The sequence below is a fragment of the Ictalurus furcatus genome, chromosome 10 (genome assembly GCF_023375685.1).
Source record: "Ictalurus furcatus strain D&B chromosome 10, Billie_1.0, whole genome shotgun sequence".
Taxonomy (NCBI): domain Eukaryota; kingdom Metazoa; phylum Chordata; class Actinopteri; order Siluriformes; family Ictaluridae; genus Ictalurus; species Ictalurus furcatus.
This window is the reverse complement of record NC_071264.1, coordinates 9,937,584-9,958,219: the sequence shown is the minus strand read 5'-3', so window position 1 is coordinate 9,958,219 and position 20,636 is coordinate 9,937,584. Positions and strand designations below refer to the sequence as shown.

Genomic DNA, 20,636 nt, shown 5'->3' with positions numbered 1-20,636 from the left:
AGTCCTTTGATGAGGTTTTGGAATTTTGTGTGAAATATAATTAAATAATATGCTTAAAATGAGTATTGTATTTAACTGATCCTTGCATGTTTGGATGGGCAAAGCTGCACAAAAGGTGCACTAATTTATGTATTGTTCATTAATTCATTGTTGAATAACCCAGACATTTCACATACTATCAGTGCATTTTGCTTTATTAAGAATGTTGCTATTAACCAAGCTTCAACAACATAATGGCACATCAAAAACATAAGCATAACGGCAGATCCAGCCAGCGCAGTGAGGTCGTCCAGCTGAGCGCGGCTTTGAAGTGATGCTTGAAAGAGCGAGGATATTCCGTTTGACTTGCTTCAATTCTTCAATTCTTCTCTCCTCACATCTCATCCATGCATCCTTCTCTCACATCCCAATCGGGGAGGAGCTAAGGTGCAAGGAAAGGAAATGAGGATGCACAAATAAGAAATGAGAATCACCCTGGGAATTTGGCCTCTGTGTTTCCTCATATTTATACCCCTGTGAAACAGGAAGTCATGGTTGAACAATTTCCTGTTCCTAGTCACCCAGGTGTACTAATCTATTTATTTGTGTGTGTGTATATATATTTATATAATATAATATAATATAATATTTATTAATGGGAATATACTTCAAATATATGTTTCTCATATGAATTCATGGGGTGCCAATAATTGTTGCGCGCACACATATTTAACACATTTTTTTTTGATAAGCCTGTGTTTGCAATTGGTTGATATCCACGAGAGCAAAGTATTTTTGTGATTTGTTTTATTTTATATATTTATTTTAAAACAAAAGATCAAAAGGTTAAACAATAGACAATTTTTCACAGCTTTCTTTGCTCATATTTACCAAGGGTGCCAATATTAGTGGAGGACCCTGTATGTATGTGATGTATATAACAGGCACACACATACTGTGTATATATGCTGTGTGTGTAATATATACAAACATATATATATAATATATATATATATATATATATATATATATATAAGAGCATATATCCTATAGTCTATTATTTGGTCCCATTCTCATATTACACAATCTTCCTGAGGCAAAAGAGGAGGCAGAAATGGCCTTTGATGTCTCCTCTGTATTGTAAATATCCCCAGTAGGACAAATGGAGCCCAGATGGACAGTAAGGCAGACATGTCTTTAAAAATTCATCACATCCGTCCACGGTGAGCTCCCATTTAAAGGCTTTCGTATTAAAGATTGATGCTTGAGGTGGATAGGAGAAGGCAGCGCTGACCGACACCATTGCACTGAATTAGAGATTACACTCTGTGTGTGTTTTCCGGTTCATTTTCATAATGTACTACCGAAAGTAGTGTTGTTGTTGATCTGGCATTTCTGTCTGGCTTGTAGAATATTTGATGGCGCAAATGTGACCACTGCGAAGAATTATCGCTTTACAAAGACCTAAAACTTCAGTCACATTCAGTGCGTGTAATTTTGGATCACATTCGGTGGTGTGAAAAAAGATGATCTACGCTCTTGTTCCTCACCCTTGTCACTGTGACTCATTCGTCGCCATGTATTATTGAGTGCATTTCTCAGAATGAAGAGAAACACTCGGACTTGCGTACAGCTTACCTTGGGAGATGACGCACTACGTACGCAGCTAATGAAGAAATCAAACCGTAATATGTTCAACGTCTACGTCAACGTAATATGTTCAATGTTTTAATTGCCTATATACTGAACTTTTTTAAATCCTATTTTGACTTTATTTGTATTGTTATTCCTCTCATGGTCCTTTTTAAGGAAGCTGCTTTTACACTTGTGTTGACTGTGTCTAAACCTGTTAGGATTAATAGGCATCGTCACGGCACAAAACAACCCGGGAAAAGTCCATTTAACTTTTTCCTGTAGTTGAAATCTGGCCAAATTGTACATGCTACCATGAGGAATTGCTCCTTGGCAGCGACTTCGTGTGAAGAATTTTGCAAGCAGCAGTCAGGCTGACGTCAGAGCCACATAACCTACGGCTTTGAAAAACTGCCAGGCTTTCAGTCTCGAGCAGGAGGGGGAAGAGCCGCTGGAACGTAAACAAAGAATGCGCAGAGGCATAGCACAGCAGTTTTCCAGGCTGGCTCTCCCTTTTTTTTTTTTTTTTTTTTTTTTTTTTTTTTTTTAAAATTAGGAAGCCCCATCCTCTTTTTACCTTCACGTTTTAATGCATGACATCCTCTAGTGTAACATCTGTAAGCACAATTAGTAGATGTGGTATCACTGAATTTACACACACAAAAAGAGATTTGTTTCTTCATACTTTCATGCTGTCACGTTAGATTAGCTTTGTCGAAGTTGACATTTGTATAGAACAATAAGCCTTTTGTCCATTAGGCATGTACCAGTAATTGGTCCTAGAAAATGCTGTACAAAGTATCTGACACACCTACAGCAGGTAATCAGGGCTGGAGCTGAATTCTGTAGTAAGGCAGATCTCCTGTTGGAACTGTTGGTTAACACTTCTACCGTCTCTCCAACTGTGATTGTGGACTCTCCAAAATATTCTCAGTACTACTGTTTTATTTTGGAGTAGGGAATTTTGAGAACGACTTTCCCTTAAAATTTCATGTTTATACAAAGCCTTTTTGTATAAGCTGAAGTGTGAGTGACTGCGAGTAAAGGCAGCATGCTGGCCCCGGGGGTCGGGGGGGGGAGGAGGGTATGAACTATTGAAAGATTATGCTATGCGGCCAAAAATAGATCGCTGTTTCATTTAGTTCTGGTCAGCAGTGCCACATGTGTACTTCTGATCATCATTGCGTATGATGAAGTTACGAACATGCTAGGAGTGGACGCAGAGGTAGTGCAGGTTCTGGTACCGAGGTTGCTGTAACATGATTTTAGAGGGAGTCCAGAGGGAGTCCAGAGGGAGAGGGTCGCAAACTCCAACCTACATATTTGGAGAGATGTAGGAATTTGAACCACTGGAGTGACGGAAGTCAAAAAAAGGGTAGTAGAAGGTACCTGATGCATTTTGAAAAAGTTAGCAGTGTTGTAAGCATCTGATCCCACACCGCAGCTAATAATGACTGACGAAGCTGCCTTAGTACATGCCATTGTGAGATGCATTTGTGCCTCCTAAGGTTAAAAAAAAAAAACACACACGCAAATACAGCTGTAAAGGGGATTATGAAAAGGGATAAATTGGGGGCTGTCTGAGGTTAAACATTTGCCCATCATCTTGATTGTGCTGTAGAGGAAAGATTGTCATTAGATATAAATGCGAGCTTTTGTGACATTTGGAGGGGGTTGAAAGGCCATGCCACAAGAGCCTTAGTAAGCCTCGTGTCATTGATTATTAACATGCGAGTTGCTTCTCGGCTTCTTCTTGCTCAACGTGATTCATTAAACTTGCACAGCGGTTAGTGTTTTTTTTCCATCTAATATAATCTAGTATAATGAAGACTTTTTTGCCTCTGGCGTTGAGGAGCCCTGCGAAAAGGGAACTGAAAATGCAGGAGTTTTACTTGGTCTCTGTCTGATTCTCAGCCTAGCTAGTTGCATGCTCGCGCTTGCGAGACGTCTCTGTGATGAAATGTGTATGTTTATTTAGGGGTGAGGAAAAAAAACGGAGCAATAACTTCTTGTTTTTCGGCTCAAATGTATGGAAGCTGTAGAAACCGTAGTCACAATCATCCGTAGGAAATGTAGCTTTCTGCGGCCATACGAATGAGTTCATTTTACACGAGGAAGGGAGTTGTTAGTTTACAAATTCGTTTGTATTTTGCTTGGCCCTTTTTGTTTCGTATCTGCTTATTAGGAATTTCATGGAGGTTAATGAGCCGGTCCTCCTCAGTCGGTCCGCCTTTTCTTTTTTTCTTTTCTTTTTTTGTGCTGTGTCATTCTCCACTCGGGGCTGCAGATGTACCTCTCTCGGGAAAAGACGCAAAACTGCTACTGTTTAAAACTTCATTTCCTGCCAAGCAGAGAGCTAAAACGGTCTTGTTTAATGTCTGATTTGCAAGATTGCTGAATTGAAAAGTCATTTGAATTATTAAAGGGTGCAGATCTTTGAGTTTCAGGTTTCACTCTGATGCAGCGATACACAAAGTAACATTCGCACCATGCAGGTGTTTGTTACAGCCCTGTCTGTGCTGCTGATTCAGTTGGAGAGAATAAGGCCATGGTTATGGAAGCCAGCACTATTGTTTTCACACAATGGCTCTCCATTTTATCAGCGACGTTTTACAGGGCCTGCCCGCCATTCACTGATAGAGCGCTCATGTTCTTTTATTATGATTCTGGGCCATGTTAAGCAAATTTGTTGTATAAGACTGAAACTGGCTCACCGGTTGACTTCTGCCCTTCCCCCTATGCTGTATATGGCAGATGTGAAATGCCGTTACAGGGTTTCGACACTGGTGTCTTGTATGTCATAAAAGCATGTTGGGGGCCTTCTCTGTGACCATGAAGGGGCTATAGATTCAGTGTTCACTGAATGGCTTTGATTGAAATACATACAGTAAAGTATTTCTATAATTTGTACAATAAAATGCTGTATTCAGACCAGTTTCATACATTTTAAGCTATTGTATGCAGCAGTTTTCTGTTAAAACAAAAAAGAAATAAATTATTGAGCAAGGGGACAAAAATGCTCTATAGGATGATGGTGCTGAGCTGCTGTAGTAGTATTTCACATTCGGTGCCGTGTTAGCGTGTTGGTTCAGATTGGAGAGAGATTTATTTGCCAGGTTAACTTCAGGCACAAAAAAGGACTGACTCTATGGTGACTGGCAGGAGCCAACAGCCAATCAGGGGAGAGATTGAGACAGCTCGAGAGAGTGAGTTAGAGACAGCAAAGTCCGAATAATAATATCATTTAAAAAGCCGTTTCGGGACTGATTGACGGATAGGGCATTTATTTTTTCTGTATTTTTGTGGTGTTTTTTCCCCCGGGGTTTTATTTATTTATTTATTTATTTATTTATCTATTTATTTATCTATTTATTTATTTATTTATTTATTTTTATCACTACCTATAGTTAGTGCCCTAGTTATTTTGTGTCTATTGATATCACACAGAGCCATTTCCAATGCAAACGTGAGCCAACATAGCAAAACCATTTGAGACCACACACACGATTAAAATCACAGTAACAGAAACTCCACATGACATGAAAATTACAGATGTGGGAAGTGCTAGTGAAGCTACTGCCATGGGGTGGGGAAAATGTTCTGCCTTTAATTAAACCTGCAGATGTTCTCTTCTCCCATAACCTAAAACGGGACCGTGTATTGCATGGAACATTTTTTTTACATAGAGAAGATAACATAGCAGTATTATATTACATGCCAAAAAATATTCAAATATAGTTCACCCAAAAATGAACATTGTCAATTACTGACCCTTATGTCGTTCCAAAATTATAAGACTTTCGCTCATCTTCAGAGCACAAAGAAGACATATTTTAATGAAACCTAGATTTCTGTGCCTCCATTTACAGCCCAGTAACCAAAATTTTCAAGCTTCAAAAAGTTCTCAGATCTCTGACGTGCGTTCACAAGAGAACCACGACGCACGCGTGTTGATGATGCAAGAGCAGATAAAAAAAAAAACCGCTAGTCTTCCTTTATGTTGAAATCTGCAGACATCTTTGTTACAAAGTTCTATGTGATTCAGTTTGTGTACAGCAAATCGCTTCCTCCGCTGTAAACAGTGCAGAGCGTCTGTGTCCCGTTGTATCGCTAGAACGTCCGTGAACGCACGTCGGAGATTTTTGAATAAAGACTTAATTTTAGCTTTTTTTCCCCCCACACAAATCGTTCGTATCTTTTCATAAAATTGGGATTAAACCACTGGAGTCACATGGGTTACTTTTATGATGCCTTGATGAAATTTTTTTTTGGAGCTTGAAAATTTTGGTTACTGGACTGTAAACAGAGGGGCAGAAATCTCCCAGGTTTCATTAAAACGATCTTCATTTGTGTTCTGAAGAAGAGCGAAAGTCTTACGGGTTTGGAACGACATGAGGGTGAGTAACTAATGACAGAATTTTCATTTTTGGGGGAACTATCCCTTTAATGCAGTCGGAATTGTGCAAAGAAATGTACCGTACATTTTATTTGGGCAATTCTTTAACACCTTTTAGTTCATATTCTCTGAGGCTACGTCTACATTACATTAATCCGGATAAATTAGAAAACCCGTCTTTTTCTCTACGGTTTGCCCTTCTGTCAACACCGAGACTGCGTTTTTGTCCAGCAAAAATGGAGCGTTTTCGGAAAAAACCCTATTAATTGGATAAATCTGAGAACGGCGTTGTAGTGTGGACCGAGAAAACGGTGATATTCCAAAACGATGATGTATTTTTAGTCATGTGACCCATGCAACTCAAAACAAACAAGATGGTGGACGATCTTGCACTGCACTTGTTGTTGTGCCTTATGTTTTTACGCATGCACACTATAGGGATGCAGGTGTTTTTTCAGACGTTTCAGTGTGGACGAGCAATTTTTTGGAAAACGTTTGAACGAAAACGCAGTTTTCAGATCTATGTGGATTTAATGTCGCCTAAATCTAAATGTATTTTGGCTGATGGGTAGATTTACTGAAGCCCTACCAATCATCACAGCCTGAATTAAATTTAGTTACGTCAGGAAATGCAGGTGTAGAGGACTTGATGGCGTTCTCTTACATTAATGTTAATGTAATTAATAGCTAGGCCCTAGTCAATACAAAACATTCTAATACTTGGCTCGCAAAGTTAGCTAGCTAGTTACTGGGATCATCTACTGAACTCAAATGACTGCTTTTAATAGACATGTTTTATTTGGTTCTTTTATAGGGATTTATTTGGTTGTCTGAGTGAGAGCATAGAAGAGAGGAAAAATTATAGGCACTCACACGCACGCACACACACAGTATAGAATTAGTTTGCTAGCAGATGAAGCGTATTTAAAGCTTTGTATAAAAAGTGTTCTCCTTGCACTGAATGCTGCTCTGTGTGGTCGTCTGTTGACTGTTTTTGTTTGTTTGTTTGTTTGTTTGTTTGTTTGTTTGTTTTTTTCATCCCCCAAGCATCTGTATTTATTTATTTATTTATTTATTTTTAGAAGCATTACAATAATAAAATTTGAAAGCTCTTGTCAGCATATAATATTTTTGCTCTATTAGACTGACACGCTAACATCTGGTTTGCTCTGTGAATTTTTCCATCACGCTGCTGATCCAATTAATGAGAGCGCACATATAAAGACGTTTTCTCTTTTGTGTCCGAGAGATGCGTTTCCACTGGAACGGTGGGACGTTGGCAGGCCAAATATCCTGTCATAAAAACCGAGCTCTGTGAAGGGAAGCGTGCAGAACAATGAAAGGGTTGATTTGGTTTTCATTTTGCAGCTCTCCGTTAACGAGGCTTTGTTGCTTTGTCGTGGTGTAGATAACGCTGTTCAGGCTGGTTGGTGCATTTCTGCTGTGTTTCTGCTCTTTTTACTGTTGAGGCATATATTCGGCATTGTGCGTCGATCGATCGCTGCTGTGTGTTTATCAACAGCATGAAGGAGCATCAACTGAAAGAACCTGAGCTACATTTTATTTTTGTTCTTAATCAACAGGCTCCTTTGAGTGTTGTTGTTCTTGAGGAGATGGCAGGATGGGTTTATAAATGGTTTTGATGGTGACAAATGCCAAAGCTGATAAGGATCCACTGATGTGTTTTGGCATTCTGGGAAAAGGAAGAACTGTTTGTAAATGAGAAGAAGGAGGCACTGATGGAATTCTATTAGAAAACGAGAGAGTCAGTTAGTCTCTCTCTCTCGAATGGGAGCTCTTTGAGAAATTTATGATACAGTTCTCCTTAAAAGTGCATGCATCCTGTAATTAAGCCTGTGCTGCGTTAACAGCCCATCCCCCAACCACCACTCAGTCATCCGACTCCTCCTCTCCTCCCTTCCCCCACTTTCCAATAGTCCTCTGGGACTACTTCACCCCAGCCTCCGTCCCTTGAAGTCTTACTCTTCTCGTTTAGTTCCCAAGAGATGTAATAATTAACCTTTCCTATTGCTCCCCGTATAGAAAATAGTGGCCATGTGACTACGAGCACAGCCTGATGGGCACAGAATGAGCTAACAATGTCTACCATCCTATCTGGCAGCCTTGATATGTCATTATCGCCACGAAACCGATGCAGAAAACACGTACACGGCTTCATGCAGTAATACCAGATTTTCAGGATATCTGACTTTTTTTTTTAATCATCGCCTCGTCACGGGTTCGGCGCCAACGTGCATCTTAGAATCAGAAATCTTCATGGATCGTTGCTAGTTTCGAGACGACTAAACTGTTCTCGTGTGCCATTAACAAATGCAGTGGGCCGAGTATAAACACAGCTTTTCATTTACAGATGTCCGTATCTTTCATAGAAAGTGTGGAAATCTTTCATAGAAAGTGTGGAATTGTGTAAACTGCAGTGCTCTTTGTACCGTGTGTGTGTGTGTGTGCAGTGTTTTGTTTTTTTGTTTTTTTTCACTGCATAAAGCACCACAACCGTCTGAGAACTGGAGATCATTGGTGTTGTTTTTGCTCAGGAATTGTACCGAGAGCAACTAATGCTACTTGGGTGTGGTGCTGAAATTAATGTTCTGTATCACGCAAAATACGATAAAAAATATCTGGCACGCACAAGCATTTAATGTCAACGCCGGACCTCCACAAACCGGTTACAAGTTTAACTGCACTGATAACAGCCTTACACTGAATACAAACAAATACAGTGCTCTACAAAAGAGATTCATCTAATCATATTTTCACCAACAATTACTTGAAATTAAAACATTTGTTCACATTTGATCATGGGACAGTTTTATTTATTTACTTATTTATTATTATTATTATTTTTGTTAATATTGACAGGCCGTTCATAAGAGCTTAATCACAGGTTACGTAGTGAAGTCTGTCTGCTGCACGGCCATCTTGAGGAAATGTTCTTATCTGCTTGAATTGGAAGATCGAAATATAAGAACCGGATTGAGAAAATGGCATTTAAAAATCTGATAAAAGTGGCATTTAATACAATGTGAGAACTTTGGCTCTTGTCATGCATGAACCCCCCCCCCCCCCGCCGCCTCCCAAAAAAAACAACTTTTCATTTGCTCAGGCTTTCTCTATAACTACTGGAGCAAAGCAAGCTGTATCTGCGTGTGTGTACGTGTACGAATCTGATAGGTCAGACATTTTCTGCTAATATCTTAAACTGGTTCTTTTTACCAGCATGGCAGAAATTCTGTAATCCAGCCAGCATGTTGAGTTTATGCGCCAGTCTTGGTCTACTCGTACCGTCTCCGGCTTCATCTGAGCACGGCTTCGATGTTGAACGGGAGCAGGCACGCCAAGAAACCGAACCCCGAGTTTCGTTGGCTCTTGTTGAAAACGTCTACTACTTTTCTTTTTTTTTTTTTTTTTTTTTTTTTAAAATGTAAATAACATTTCACAACCACAAGCCAGATATGCGCGGAGGAAAAACTACACCCACCTCAGATTTTCAACCGGTGCGGACTTTAAAACCAAATGAGAGGAATTGGCAATTAGGACGGTCATGTTTCCCCACTGCAACCGTCAATTCCAGGCTCAGATTGGACTAGTCAGCCATCTCCCAACCCACTCCCACTTAAACTGATGATACTGTGTGGCTCCTCATCGACTTCGATGGACGAACTAGTTTAATGATTTAATTGTTGACGATTTTGTGCCACTTATATATGTCTAATAAGCAAAAAAGAAGTGTGACAATTATGTAATAAGTGTAACAGTCCACCTGGTGGTTTGTTTCTGTGATCAAACATATATATTTTTTATGATTGCAGTTTTATTTAATTTTTTTGCCTTTATTCGTTAATACAGCATTATCAAATTTATAGTTGAAGCCTTAGCTCCTCATTCTTGTTTTGTTTTTGTTTTTTTTGTTTTTTTCTACACAGCTTTATGAACTGGACGGCGATCCCAAGAGGAAAGAGTTCCTGGATGATCTGTTCAGCTTCATGCAGAAGAGAGGTACACCATCACCCCTGAAATGAACATTTTAGCAGACACTTATTTAAAACTGATAACAGTATTACATTTCATTAAGATGACTCGAGTCCTGAAAGCTTGCTTTATAAATACGGCATAGCAGCAGTACATGGTCACAAAAAATAAACCGTCCGTGGTCCATGAACACTTTCATGGACCATGTTCATGGACCATGGACGGTTTATTTTTTGTGACCATGTACTGCTGCTATGCCGTATTTATAAAGCAAGCTTTCAGGACTCGAGTCATCTTAATGAAATGTAATACTGTTATCAGTTTTAAATAAGTGTCTGCTAAAATGTTCATTTCATTCATTTTCGTTCATTTTTCGTCAGCCGCGGAGTTACCGCGTTCAGTCAGAAACACGTTTAAACGGATATTTTGTCTGCCGTGTTGAGGGCCATAGCTATTTGACCCAGCAAATTTTAGAAGTTACCTTTACGAGTTATAGTTACATTTGTACCCCTATGTTTCTCTTCCTGTAATGAATGAGAACCCAGCTCAGGTTTCAACCTGATGAAGCAACATTTCTTAAATGACTGCTTTATCGCTGCAGACATTTTTACTGCTTATAGTATGCTGGAGATGATCTTTGGCCTTTGAATATATAGCAAATGGTGTGTGTGTGAACATGAGCACATGCTCTGGCTTGGCCTTGGATCTATCAAATTATCATCTGACCTTTCTAATAAATAGGCTCCAGAATAAAGTAATGTATACCGATATCTTTTCACCTCATATAAGCAGCACTGAAGTTCCCTGTGCATATGAGTGAATGTTTTATTTGCAAAAAGAACAGGCTTTATTGCCTGTAATGTAACACAGAAAAAGGAACATACATGCATACATCAGCCATAACATTAAAACCACAGATGGGTGAAGTGCACTGTCAGGAACATTGATTATCTTACTCTAGCACCTGTCAAACGGTGGGATATATTAGGCAGCAAGTGAGCGACTCTGACAAGGTCCAAGTTGTTATGGCTTGACAACTGGTTCAGACATTTCCAAAACAGCAGGTCTTGTGGGATGTTCTCCATGCGGTGGTTTGTGCCTACCAAAAGTTGTCCAAGGAAGGACAAGCGGTGAACCGGCGACAGGGTCACGGGTGCCCAAGGCTCACTGATGCACGTGGGGAGCAAAGGCGAAGTTGTACGGTTCAATCCACACAGAATAGCTACTGTAGCGCAAATTCCTGAAAGAGTTCATAAGGTTATGATGGAAAGGTTTCAGAACACACAGTGCATCACAGCTTGCTGTGTACGGGGCTGTGTAGCTGCAGACCGGTCAGAGAGCCCATGCTGACCCCTGTCCAACACAGAAAGTGTCTACAATGGGCACGTGAGCGTCAGAACTGGACCATGGAGCAACGGAAGAAGGTGGCCTGGTCTGATAAATCATATTTTCTTTTACATCATGTGGATGACCTGTGTGTGTGTGTGTGTGTGTGTGTGTGTGTGTGTGTGTGTGTGTGTGTGTGTGTGCGCGCGCGCGCGCGCACGTCGCTTACCTGGGGAAGAGATGCACCATGGGAAGATGGCGGAGAAAGTGTGAGGCTCTGGGCAATGTTCTGCTGGGAAACCCTGGGTCCTGGCATTCATGTGAATGTTACTTAGGTGACACGTACCACCTATCTAAACAATGTTGCAGTCCAAGTACACCATGGCAATGGTATTCCCTAACAGCAGTGGCCTCTTTCAGCAGGATAATGCGTCCTGACACACTGCAAAAAATGTTCATGAATGGCCTCCAAATCTGATTGAACATCTGTGGGATGTGCTGGACAAACAAGTCCGATCCATGGAGGCCCCATCTCGCAACTTGCAGGACATAAAGTGGCTAGCTGCTAACATCTTGGTGTCAGATACCACAGCACACCTTCAGAGGTCTTGTCTAGTCCGTGCCTCGATGGATCAGAGTTTTGTTTTGTTTGTTAGCACAATGGGGACCTACACAATATTAGGCAGGTAGTTTTAATGTTGTGGTTTAATGTTATGGGTGTATATACAGTCATTTAATCTAATACTGCCCTCTAGGGACAAGAGGGAAAATGACCCCTCCCCTTCCCCCTCTTAATTCTCACCCTGTAGTGAGCACACATATTATGCATGTGAATTGGGGTCAAATACAGTTCATCCTAATGGAATTGCAATACTGCCAATACATTGTAAAAACCATGCTCATTATGTTTCTTTGCAGGAACGCCAGTGAACAGGATCCCCATCATGGCCAAGCAGGTGCTGGATCTGTACATGCTCTACCAGCTGGTGACTGAGAAGGGCGGCCTGGTGGAGGTAATCAATAAAAAGTTATGGAGGGAGATCACCAAAGGTCTGAACCTGCCCACCTCAATCACCAGCGCTGCCTTCACTCTCAGAACACAGTGAGTGTTTAATTCTCTGCAGAGGACAATGTTCTTTACGTCACTTCAACTTTGCATACATATTTTGCATACATATTGCATACATTTTTTTTTTTTTTCGTAAGGAATAAAATACTATGGGGCATACTGTTATTAAAAATAAATCAATCAGTCAATCAAAGATAAGGTCGTGTGATGCGCCCTGACGTGAAGTGGAGTTACTCCAAAGTTGACTGTTTTATTCCTCTTATACCACAGCGTTTTACCAATTCTAGCCATTTCTTATTTATTAAAGAACGACACATTGTTTGATTTATCAATTTATAATTGTGTGATGTAGTGGAAAATCTGCAAAACGCGTCCATTCCTGTTATAATGCCTTGTGATGTTACGAAGAACATCCTGAATAATTTCCTGTGTCAGAAAAGTTAAAGGAACCACTTCCCTCGACTGATATAATGTGCTGACACTGGAAACTCCTTCTAAAAATGCTAAACCAACATCTCTTAACGGAAAACTTTACCACATCAACAATTACATACATTTTAGTCCTGTGTAAGCTGTTATTATAGAAACGGTAATGAATAAGAACAAACACATTCGTATAAGCCTGTGATTAAGCTACTGTCTGAGCGGTGCTGTTAGCAGTATAATCAAAATGACCTTTCATTATATTTTATTATATCATGCCATTCGTCTGCTGCATGAACTGGTGGTGCATGTTGGACCTGAGGTTTATTAGCTGCTCTCTTGGACCTCATATTTCGAACCCTCTCTCTTTCCAGATACATGAAGTACCTTTATCCATATGAATGTGAAAAGCGGGGTCTCAGCAACCCCAACGAGCTCCAGGCTGCCATAGACAGTAACCGGCGGGAGGGGCGACGCCAGACTTTTGGCGGTTCCCTTTTCACCTACTCGCCCAATGGGGCTCCCACAATGCTCTCCTCCCCAAAGATCTCTCTGCCCAGCATTGGTATGGCTGTGGGAACCAGCACTACCTCACTTTCCTCCGTTCAAAAGGTCAAGAAGGGTAAGAACGGTCTCAAACTCTCAAATTCAGGTGTACCTAATGCTGATGATGTTATGCTTTTGTGAAAAAGTGGCATTGCATTTCTTGAATTTACATCTCGCTAAAGTTTAGATCACTTTGAGACAACATTCAGACGTTGCATTTTGCTGTTTTTAACGTCGGTGAAGTTCAAAGTAATTGTGATTTTAAATACTTACTTACTTATAAACTGTGGTCTATAAATTTCTCAGATTTATTTCTAAAGACCACAGAAGAAATTCTAGCTCAGTACACAGTACATGCATAGACATTTAGTTTCAACCAAAATAAGAGTCTCAAAGCAAGCAGCTGATGAAAAGCCTCTTGGTTTTTAAATCTTTTAAATACATGTTCCTGATGTGCAAGTTCTTCTGACCACTCCCTGTCTGTTTGACCTCACTTGTTGTCCGTCTGCTTTCCCTAGAAGATGATGTCAGTCAGTCTCTGACTGCACAGGGCAGCAGACTACCTGGCAATCTGGCTGCTCAGTCAGTGGCAGCAGCTCAGGCAGCGGCGGTGCAGGCTGCCATGGCCGCTCAGGTCGCTGCACTCGAGCAGCTGAGGGAGAAGCTGGATTCCGGCGAGCCGCCCGAGAAGAAGATGGCGCTGCCCTCAGAGGACCACCAGCGGCTCCTGCAGAGGGCACTGCAGCAGAACCTGCTAGCTATGAGCACCCAGATGCCTATGAACATCCGCATCAACAGTCAAGGTAACAAGGCTTTAGACATTTCTCAAACGGTCACAAGCACCATTATCCTGGCGTCTGAAAAGAGCGTGACAGAAGAGTGAACCTCAAGCAATTAGCTGATAAATCTGTTCACATTTTCCCCGATATTATTATTACAGGGTGTCCCAAAAGTCTCCATATATTGGGGAAATTAACACTTTTTAGCAAAATGTAACTTTTATTTATAAAACATTCTCTACATGATTGCCATTTCTTTGTAAACACGCATGGAATCGTCTGTCCCACTCATTATGAACACGTGTCAACACATCTGGTGCTTCCCGATCATACCATGAGAATATCAATACATTCTTGTCAAAGGCATTCTTAAAAGCTATCTAAAAAAATATAACATAAACTAAGTATGAAAAAAGACATTTTGCTAAAAAAAGTGTTAATTTCCGCTATGCATGGAGACTTTTGGGACACTCTGTATATACAGTGAAAGGAAATAAGCTTTCTGACACTTTTTTTTATTTTATTTTAATTTTTTTATTTAATACATTGCATATATCCACTTTAAATTTGCTCACATAATGTCTCTTGCCGTTGTACGTATGAACAAAAAAATTATGGGAATATTAACAATGAACGAAGATGTGTTTTATTATATTGCTAGATATTGCAATATTATAGATATTGGATGGTATAAAAAATATAATATAATATAATGACAGCAAGTCAACTCAAATCCATTTTAAGCAAATAAGGCTGGTTGTTCAATTATGATAATCAGCCATGTAAAAGGAGGATGGGCCGGTCTGTGGAGATGGTAGGCATACGCTGAGGCGGTTCAAATGGCACAATTGATATTGCTGGAAGAGTTAGCCAGATGCCCTTAGGAGTGTTGTCAAACCATTTTCTTTTGACCCGAGCTGGATGGATGACACCGGATTGATTTCTCTGTGATTTCTATCCATATTTTGGCCTTTTCAAAATTAAAATTCTTAAAATTCTTGTTTCATTTTCGTCGGCATGCGAACTTCTACTCCAGAGAAATTCTTCATCTTTTTTGCCAGTTTAGTAGCCATTTTGCACTTTTTGCTCTGTGAACTTTGCCGGATAGAAAGATAATCAGCTTTTGTACATCCGGTGTAAAATGATTTGTTCTGTTTGGCTTACAGAAAGATTTACACACAACTTTACACACCTTTTTGATGAACGAGGCTGAATGTGTGTAGATATGAAGTGAATATATGCACCGGGAGCATAAGTGTCCAAGTAATTATTTCCCCCTCATTTCATGTTTCATTGTATAAAGGGGAAAATGTGAAGAAGTATCACATGAACCATTTGCTAGACAAAATGCCAGGCTTTCCCCGAATTGATGAGCTGTTACCCTCGAATGGTGTTGAAATTGATCATTTTGGGGGAAACCTTACTATGAATTTTCCAGCAATTATTTGTTGTGGTAAAGTCTTGCTGTAATCTCCAGCCTTTTCATTGAACATCATTTACTACTTAGCATCCTCTTGTAATGAAACAAATCCTTCCTTGACTTTCATTTACTAGTATCATAGTACTGAAATGAGTCATACGAGTCCTTTACTTTTCTCACTTTAGGCTATGACACATAAGCGTGTTTCTATTCTTAATCTATGCAAATCTATGTAAAGTGCTTTCATGGTAACTGACCTGAAATTTCCCCAAACTGTACAAAGAAATGGATTTGGGGGGGAAACTATTCTCACACTAAACAAATTCCTACACTAAACAAATGTCTGAAATACTGTATAAAGAGTGTAACAAAGAATGAAGTCAAGATCCTGACCTATTTTTCACCTGAATTCATGCATCACCACTCTGCTTTGTGGTGGTGGGGAAATCCCCTCTATGACGGATAGTAGACACAAATACTATGTTGTAACCTAAAACGAAGTGTTTCAGTTACGTGTGGTTTTACCTGACAAAATTGATAGTAAACGTGAGCTCATATGAGTGTCCTACGCATGTTCTCCTCACACCTACATGGATGTTGTCTGGGTTCTCCGGGTTCCTCCTATGTTCAAAAACCTTCTAGTCGGTGGATTGGGTACATTATATTGCCCTTAGTTGAATGAGTGTGTGAATGGACTGGCGGCCAATCCAGGGTGTTTTCCCACCTTGCACCCAGTGTTCCTGGGACAGACTCACCACTACCCTGACCAGGATAGAGCTATTGCTGTCTGACTGTTGATGTGTATTGCAGTGTGCAATCAAGGTTCATTCTATTTAAGCCAAAACCGGTAATAGATTGTTGATTTGTCTTGTTTTCTTTCATTTCAGAAAGCAGACAGGATTCTGCACTCAACCTCACCACGAATGGCCTGAATAGCATCAGTATGTCAGTGGAACTCAACGGGGTCGTCTACACTGGTGCGTGGGGCAGATGCAGCAAATGTTTTGTGTTGAAATTCAGTAGTCAGGCCTGTTTTCTAATTTTTGCACATGAATCTTTTCAAAGTTATATTTGTTATATTTCAAAGTTATAAATATTTATTTTGCAGCCTGGTTTTACTGGCCCTCTTGTGGAGTAAAAAAATAGCTCTACTTTGTATTTATTTCCCCCTCAAACAGACCTATGAATACAAGAAGCCCGTTCATTCCTTCACTCAATATATGAGCGAAACGTTTGCTTTTATTTATGTTTAACTGTGTGTACAATGTTCTTGTGCTTGTTTTGTTGCAGGTGTTCTCTTTGCTCAAGCTACTGGTCTACACTCCTCAGGAGCAGCTAACAAAACGGCTGGAGAGCGCAGTAACTCTCAGCAGCCTCCTTCCTCTCAGACACCTACCTCGTCCAGCTCCACCAATCCTTCACCCTAAACCCCTCAGAACATCCCTGTCTCAAAGCTAGCTAAAGCCAAAAATCAACCTCATTTTCTAGAGCCTATGCCAAAAAAAATCCCCCACAAACTATCAGGAATAAGTTTCCAGACCACTTGATGTACACTATCTCAGGTTCTCTCTTCTTTTATTCACTCTTTTGTTCAGTAGCCAAAATGAACTAAAATATTAACGCAACAAAAGAGTTTATGGTTAAAACAAACCTAGAATGACTATATATATCATTATATTATACACATACATGCAAAACCTGTGAATAATCTATCTTTTCTGGGTGCAAAATACTTGGAATTAGTAGAGCAGTAGAATCTAGAAATGGTAGCACACTGTTTACACACCTGACTGACAATGAAGCTTGTTGGAAAACAAGAAAAATATTTTATGAATGAAAATTTATTATATATGGTAAAATTATCATGTATGATAAAAAAAACAAACGCAACTAAGGTTCTAAACTATACATGCATATTCCATGTATATCTAGAGTGCCTTGCCGAACACCTCTTCAACAGTCCTCGTCATCGTCGTACTCCACCCCCCGTTGCCCCCCCTAGGTGGCGTGAACAAGAAAAGAGACTCCCTCAAACCCCAACAATGACAACGAATCCGTGCAAATTCATGCCTGTTTTCTGATCCCGCATGCTGAACCTCACCACTTGGCATTTTGGAAAGAATGTTTGAAACCATTTTCCACTCTTCAGAAACGAAATGCCAATTATTTTAAATGATTAAAATAAGTCGTCTCATGGATTAGACACATTACTTAGCGGGGCGGAAGTTAGTACTGCATTATAAACATCATGGAGGATATATTTTTGCAAACCAGCGTATACATGTTTGAGATTTGAAAGGTGTTTATGTAGTGACCTAGACAAGTTAAAAATAAATAAATCAATAAAAAGTTTTCAATAATTCATATTAAATATAGGAAATGCAAATGAGTGTAAAGGATCCTGTCTGCTATTAATCGCTTTGTTTAGCTAATGAGTTAATATTCAGGAAACAGCTCTGTTGTATCATCTAGACTCAATAGAAGGAACTTATTTGTTCCTCTGAAATTAATATATTATATTTTAAGCAAAACCACAAAGTCCTTGAATACAATGGTGTGTTTCTACAAGATATTTGTTATTGAGACACTTAAGAAACTTGCCAAATTCACATAATATATTCATTGTTATTATGCAGATTTGTTATGATGAAGAATTCTATATATTTCCATAATTTTCTCACTGAACACAGAAATTCTAAGCACACATCATTTGGCTCTCTTTATCTTGGCTGAAAACATCATAATTGAGAACATACTCCAGTTTTGGGATTTTTTTTTTTTTTTTTTTCTCATCTCACTTGCACAATAGATGTTAAAAATATCATCCTTAGGCCAGTTGGGTTCAGCGGTTCACTGTCACTGTGTGAGCAGGATGTGGTGTATTTCAATCTGTAGTTTATTTTGCATTCATTTTGGCGGACAATTAAACGTCACCGGGCTAGCACTGAAATGAATGTTTTTATCCCATAATGAACAGCTTTGCCCTGAACCTTGGTTACAGCTAATCTTTTTATTGTTGTGAATTGTCGAGTGCATTATACAGACTGATGGAGATGATGTGTCAATCAGAAAACAATACGTGTACACATTTTCTTCCAGGATTATGCATTATTCTGATTTAAATGTTGTCATTTTTCACTGGACTTTGGGGGACGTTATCTAATCATTTATGTGGTTGTGATGCTTTTTGTTGTACTAACTTTAGTGTTACACTATATTCAGGGTCAGGTTGCTTTTTTTTTCTATTCAGGTATAAAATGGCATGGCTAGATTTCTACCACAATGAAATAGAGAAATGTAACAGTTCCTATAAGTAGCGTTTAAGCCTTCAAGACGTACTAAAGCTGGAAAAGTTCAGTGATGGAGAAAATGCCATGTTATACAATGTCCAAAACCTCAAAACAGACAATTTTTATTTAATTTTTGTCCTTGAGCTTTTGACAGTGTTTTCTCTCACTCTTTTTCAGCCTTAGCTCTGTTGTGTCTAAAACATCGGCTTGTTTCTTCTTTGATGGTAAGTCACTGGCGTATAGGTTACTTCAGCATGTGTGCCGGACGATGGTGTCTATTATTTATTATAAATAAAAAGTTATTCATTACCAGGAAGTCACAACATACCTCATAGCTTTCTAGGCATGTTATTATTAGACTCACTCTATCTACCTCAAACATTCATTTTACTCAGCTTGTGCCCTCGGGCAACACCATGAAATCACAAACCACTCTACACAAAAAAAAAACAACAAAAAAAAACAGGTGTTTTTGTATACAGTAGTTTCGTGGTTAGATTTCATTTGCAGCGCCAGTTTGAAATAAATAAAGGTTAAAATCACACTTGACGTACAATCTGTGCATAAATCTTGGAGAGCTTTATGAGGCTTTGTAAGGTTTCATAACCACATGAAGATGTCTTGTCTAGGGCATATAGCTCTATAAATTCTAACTTGTGCTTTGTCCTTCCTCTGCTGTACTGTATCTCTGGTTAAGGTGGCAATTAACAGGTAACATGCTGCCTTCTAGTGGATAGAGTGCCCTCCATGCCATGTGATATCATTTATTCTTTATCAACATAAAAATCTCCCTGTTTCTTGTGTTAATTTACTAAAGCGCTGGGATTTTTGGATTGAATGTGTTCCTTATCCTTTTGAGTGACACATGAGAAAATCTATCTTGTATTTTGAGCTTGAAAATGTTGGCTATAGCACCATCAATATGTATTAGAGTAGTGTTTTATTATGTATACTCAACCATTTAGGATCAAGGGTAGAAAAAAGAAGAAAAAAAATGACAGCTATGGTTATTTTACCTTTGCTCCAGTCACCATCTAGAATGAGCTAAAGATAGTGTAACACATAGTGTGAATTTTTTTTTTTTTTTTGTAAGAAGGGGGTTTTTTTGTTTGTTTGTTTGTTTTTTGGAACATCATTGAAATGTAGAAAAGTACCCAAAATTGAAAGATCACACTGGCAATTATGACTTCACTGTACTGTATATTGCAAAGACAACCAGAACAGCTCACGCTTATTATAGGATGCCTTATGCTTTGACAATTATTATTACTATTAATTTTTTCTTTCCATAGAATTTAATGTTACACTAAGAGTGTTGTGGTTTTTACAGCTAGACATTGTTTAAAATTTTGGGGGTTTTAAGATTAAAAAAAAAAAATGGCCATGGTTATATTTTTAAGGTTCCAAGAGCTATGTCCAAAAGGCATAAGATTTTCTAATTGGCCACACTTGTGCAAGTGTGCAGTTTCTTTTCCGGAAAGCTTATCTTGCAACAAGTGCTTTACGTTCTAATGAGATGTGACCATTAGAAATGCTGGATCTGTACCAGCTGTGGAAGAGTTAAATGTATTTTCATACACGTGCAACTATTTTTTGTTTTGTTTGTTTGTTTTAAACAAGGCATTTGACATCATCTCAGGAAATACACGTCTACCTCCACATCTATAGATATGTTCATTTTTAGGGATTTTGGTACATTTAGTACACAAAAATATAATTCTACCTTTTATAATGGTGTTACAGAATGTCACTTGTATCACTGCTAGAGTGTGTGTGTGTGTGTGTG

At 39.2% G+C, this 20,636-nt stretch overlaps 1 protein-coding gene across 2 annotated transcripts in view; it reads left to right on the top strand.

Moving 5' to 3' along the window:
- Positions 1 to 20,232, top strand: part of arid3a (AT rich interactive domain 3A (BRIGHT-like)) — a 36,029-nt gene extending 15,797 nt beyond the window's left edge. For both annotated transcript variants that reach the window (XM_053634137.1, XM_053634138.1), the window contains exons 4-9: positions 9,952 to 10,024; positions 12,242 to 12,425; positions 13,190 to 13,437; positions 13,880 to 14,164; positions 16,448 to 16,537; positions 16,851 to 20,232. In XM_053634137.1, the coding sequence (XP_053490112.1) occupies positions 9,952 to 10,024; positions 12,242 to 12,425; positions 13,190 to 13,437; positions 13,880 to 14,164; positions 16,448 to 16,537; positions 16,851 to 16,987 (1,017 nt within the window). In that variant the 3' untranslated portion in view covers positions 16,988 to 20,232. The remainder of the gene's footprint in view (positions 1 to 9,951; positions 10,025 to 12,241; positions 12,426 to 13,189; positions 13,438 to 13,879; positions 14,165 to 16,447; positions 16,538 to 16,850) is intronic.
- Positions 20,233 to 20,636: the final 404 nt, after the last annotated feature.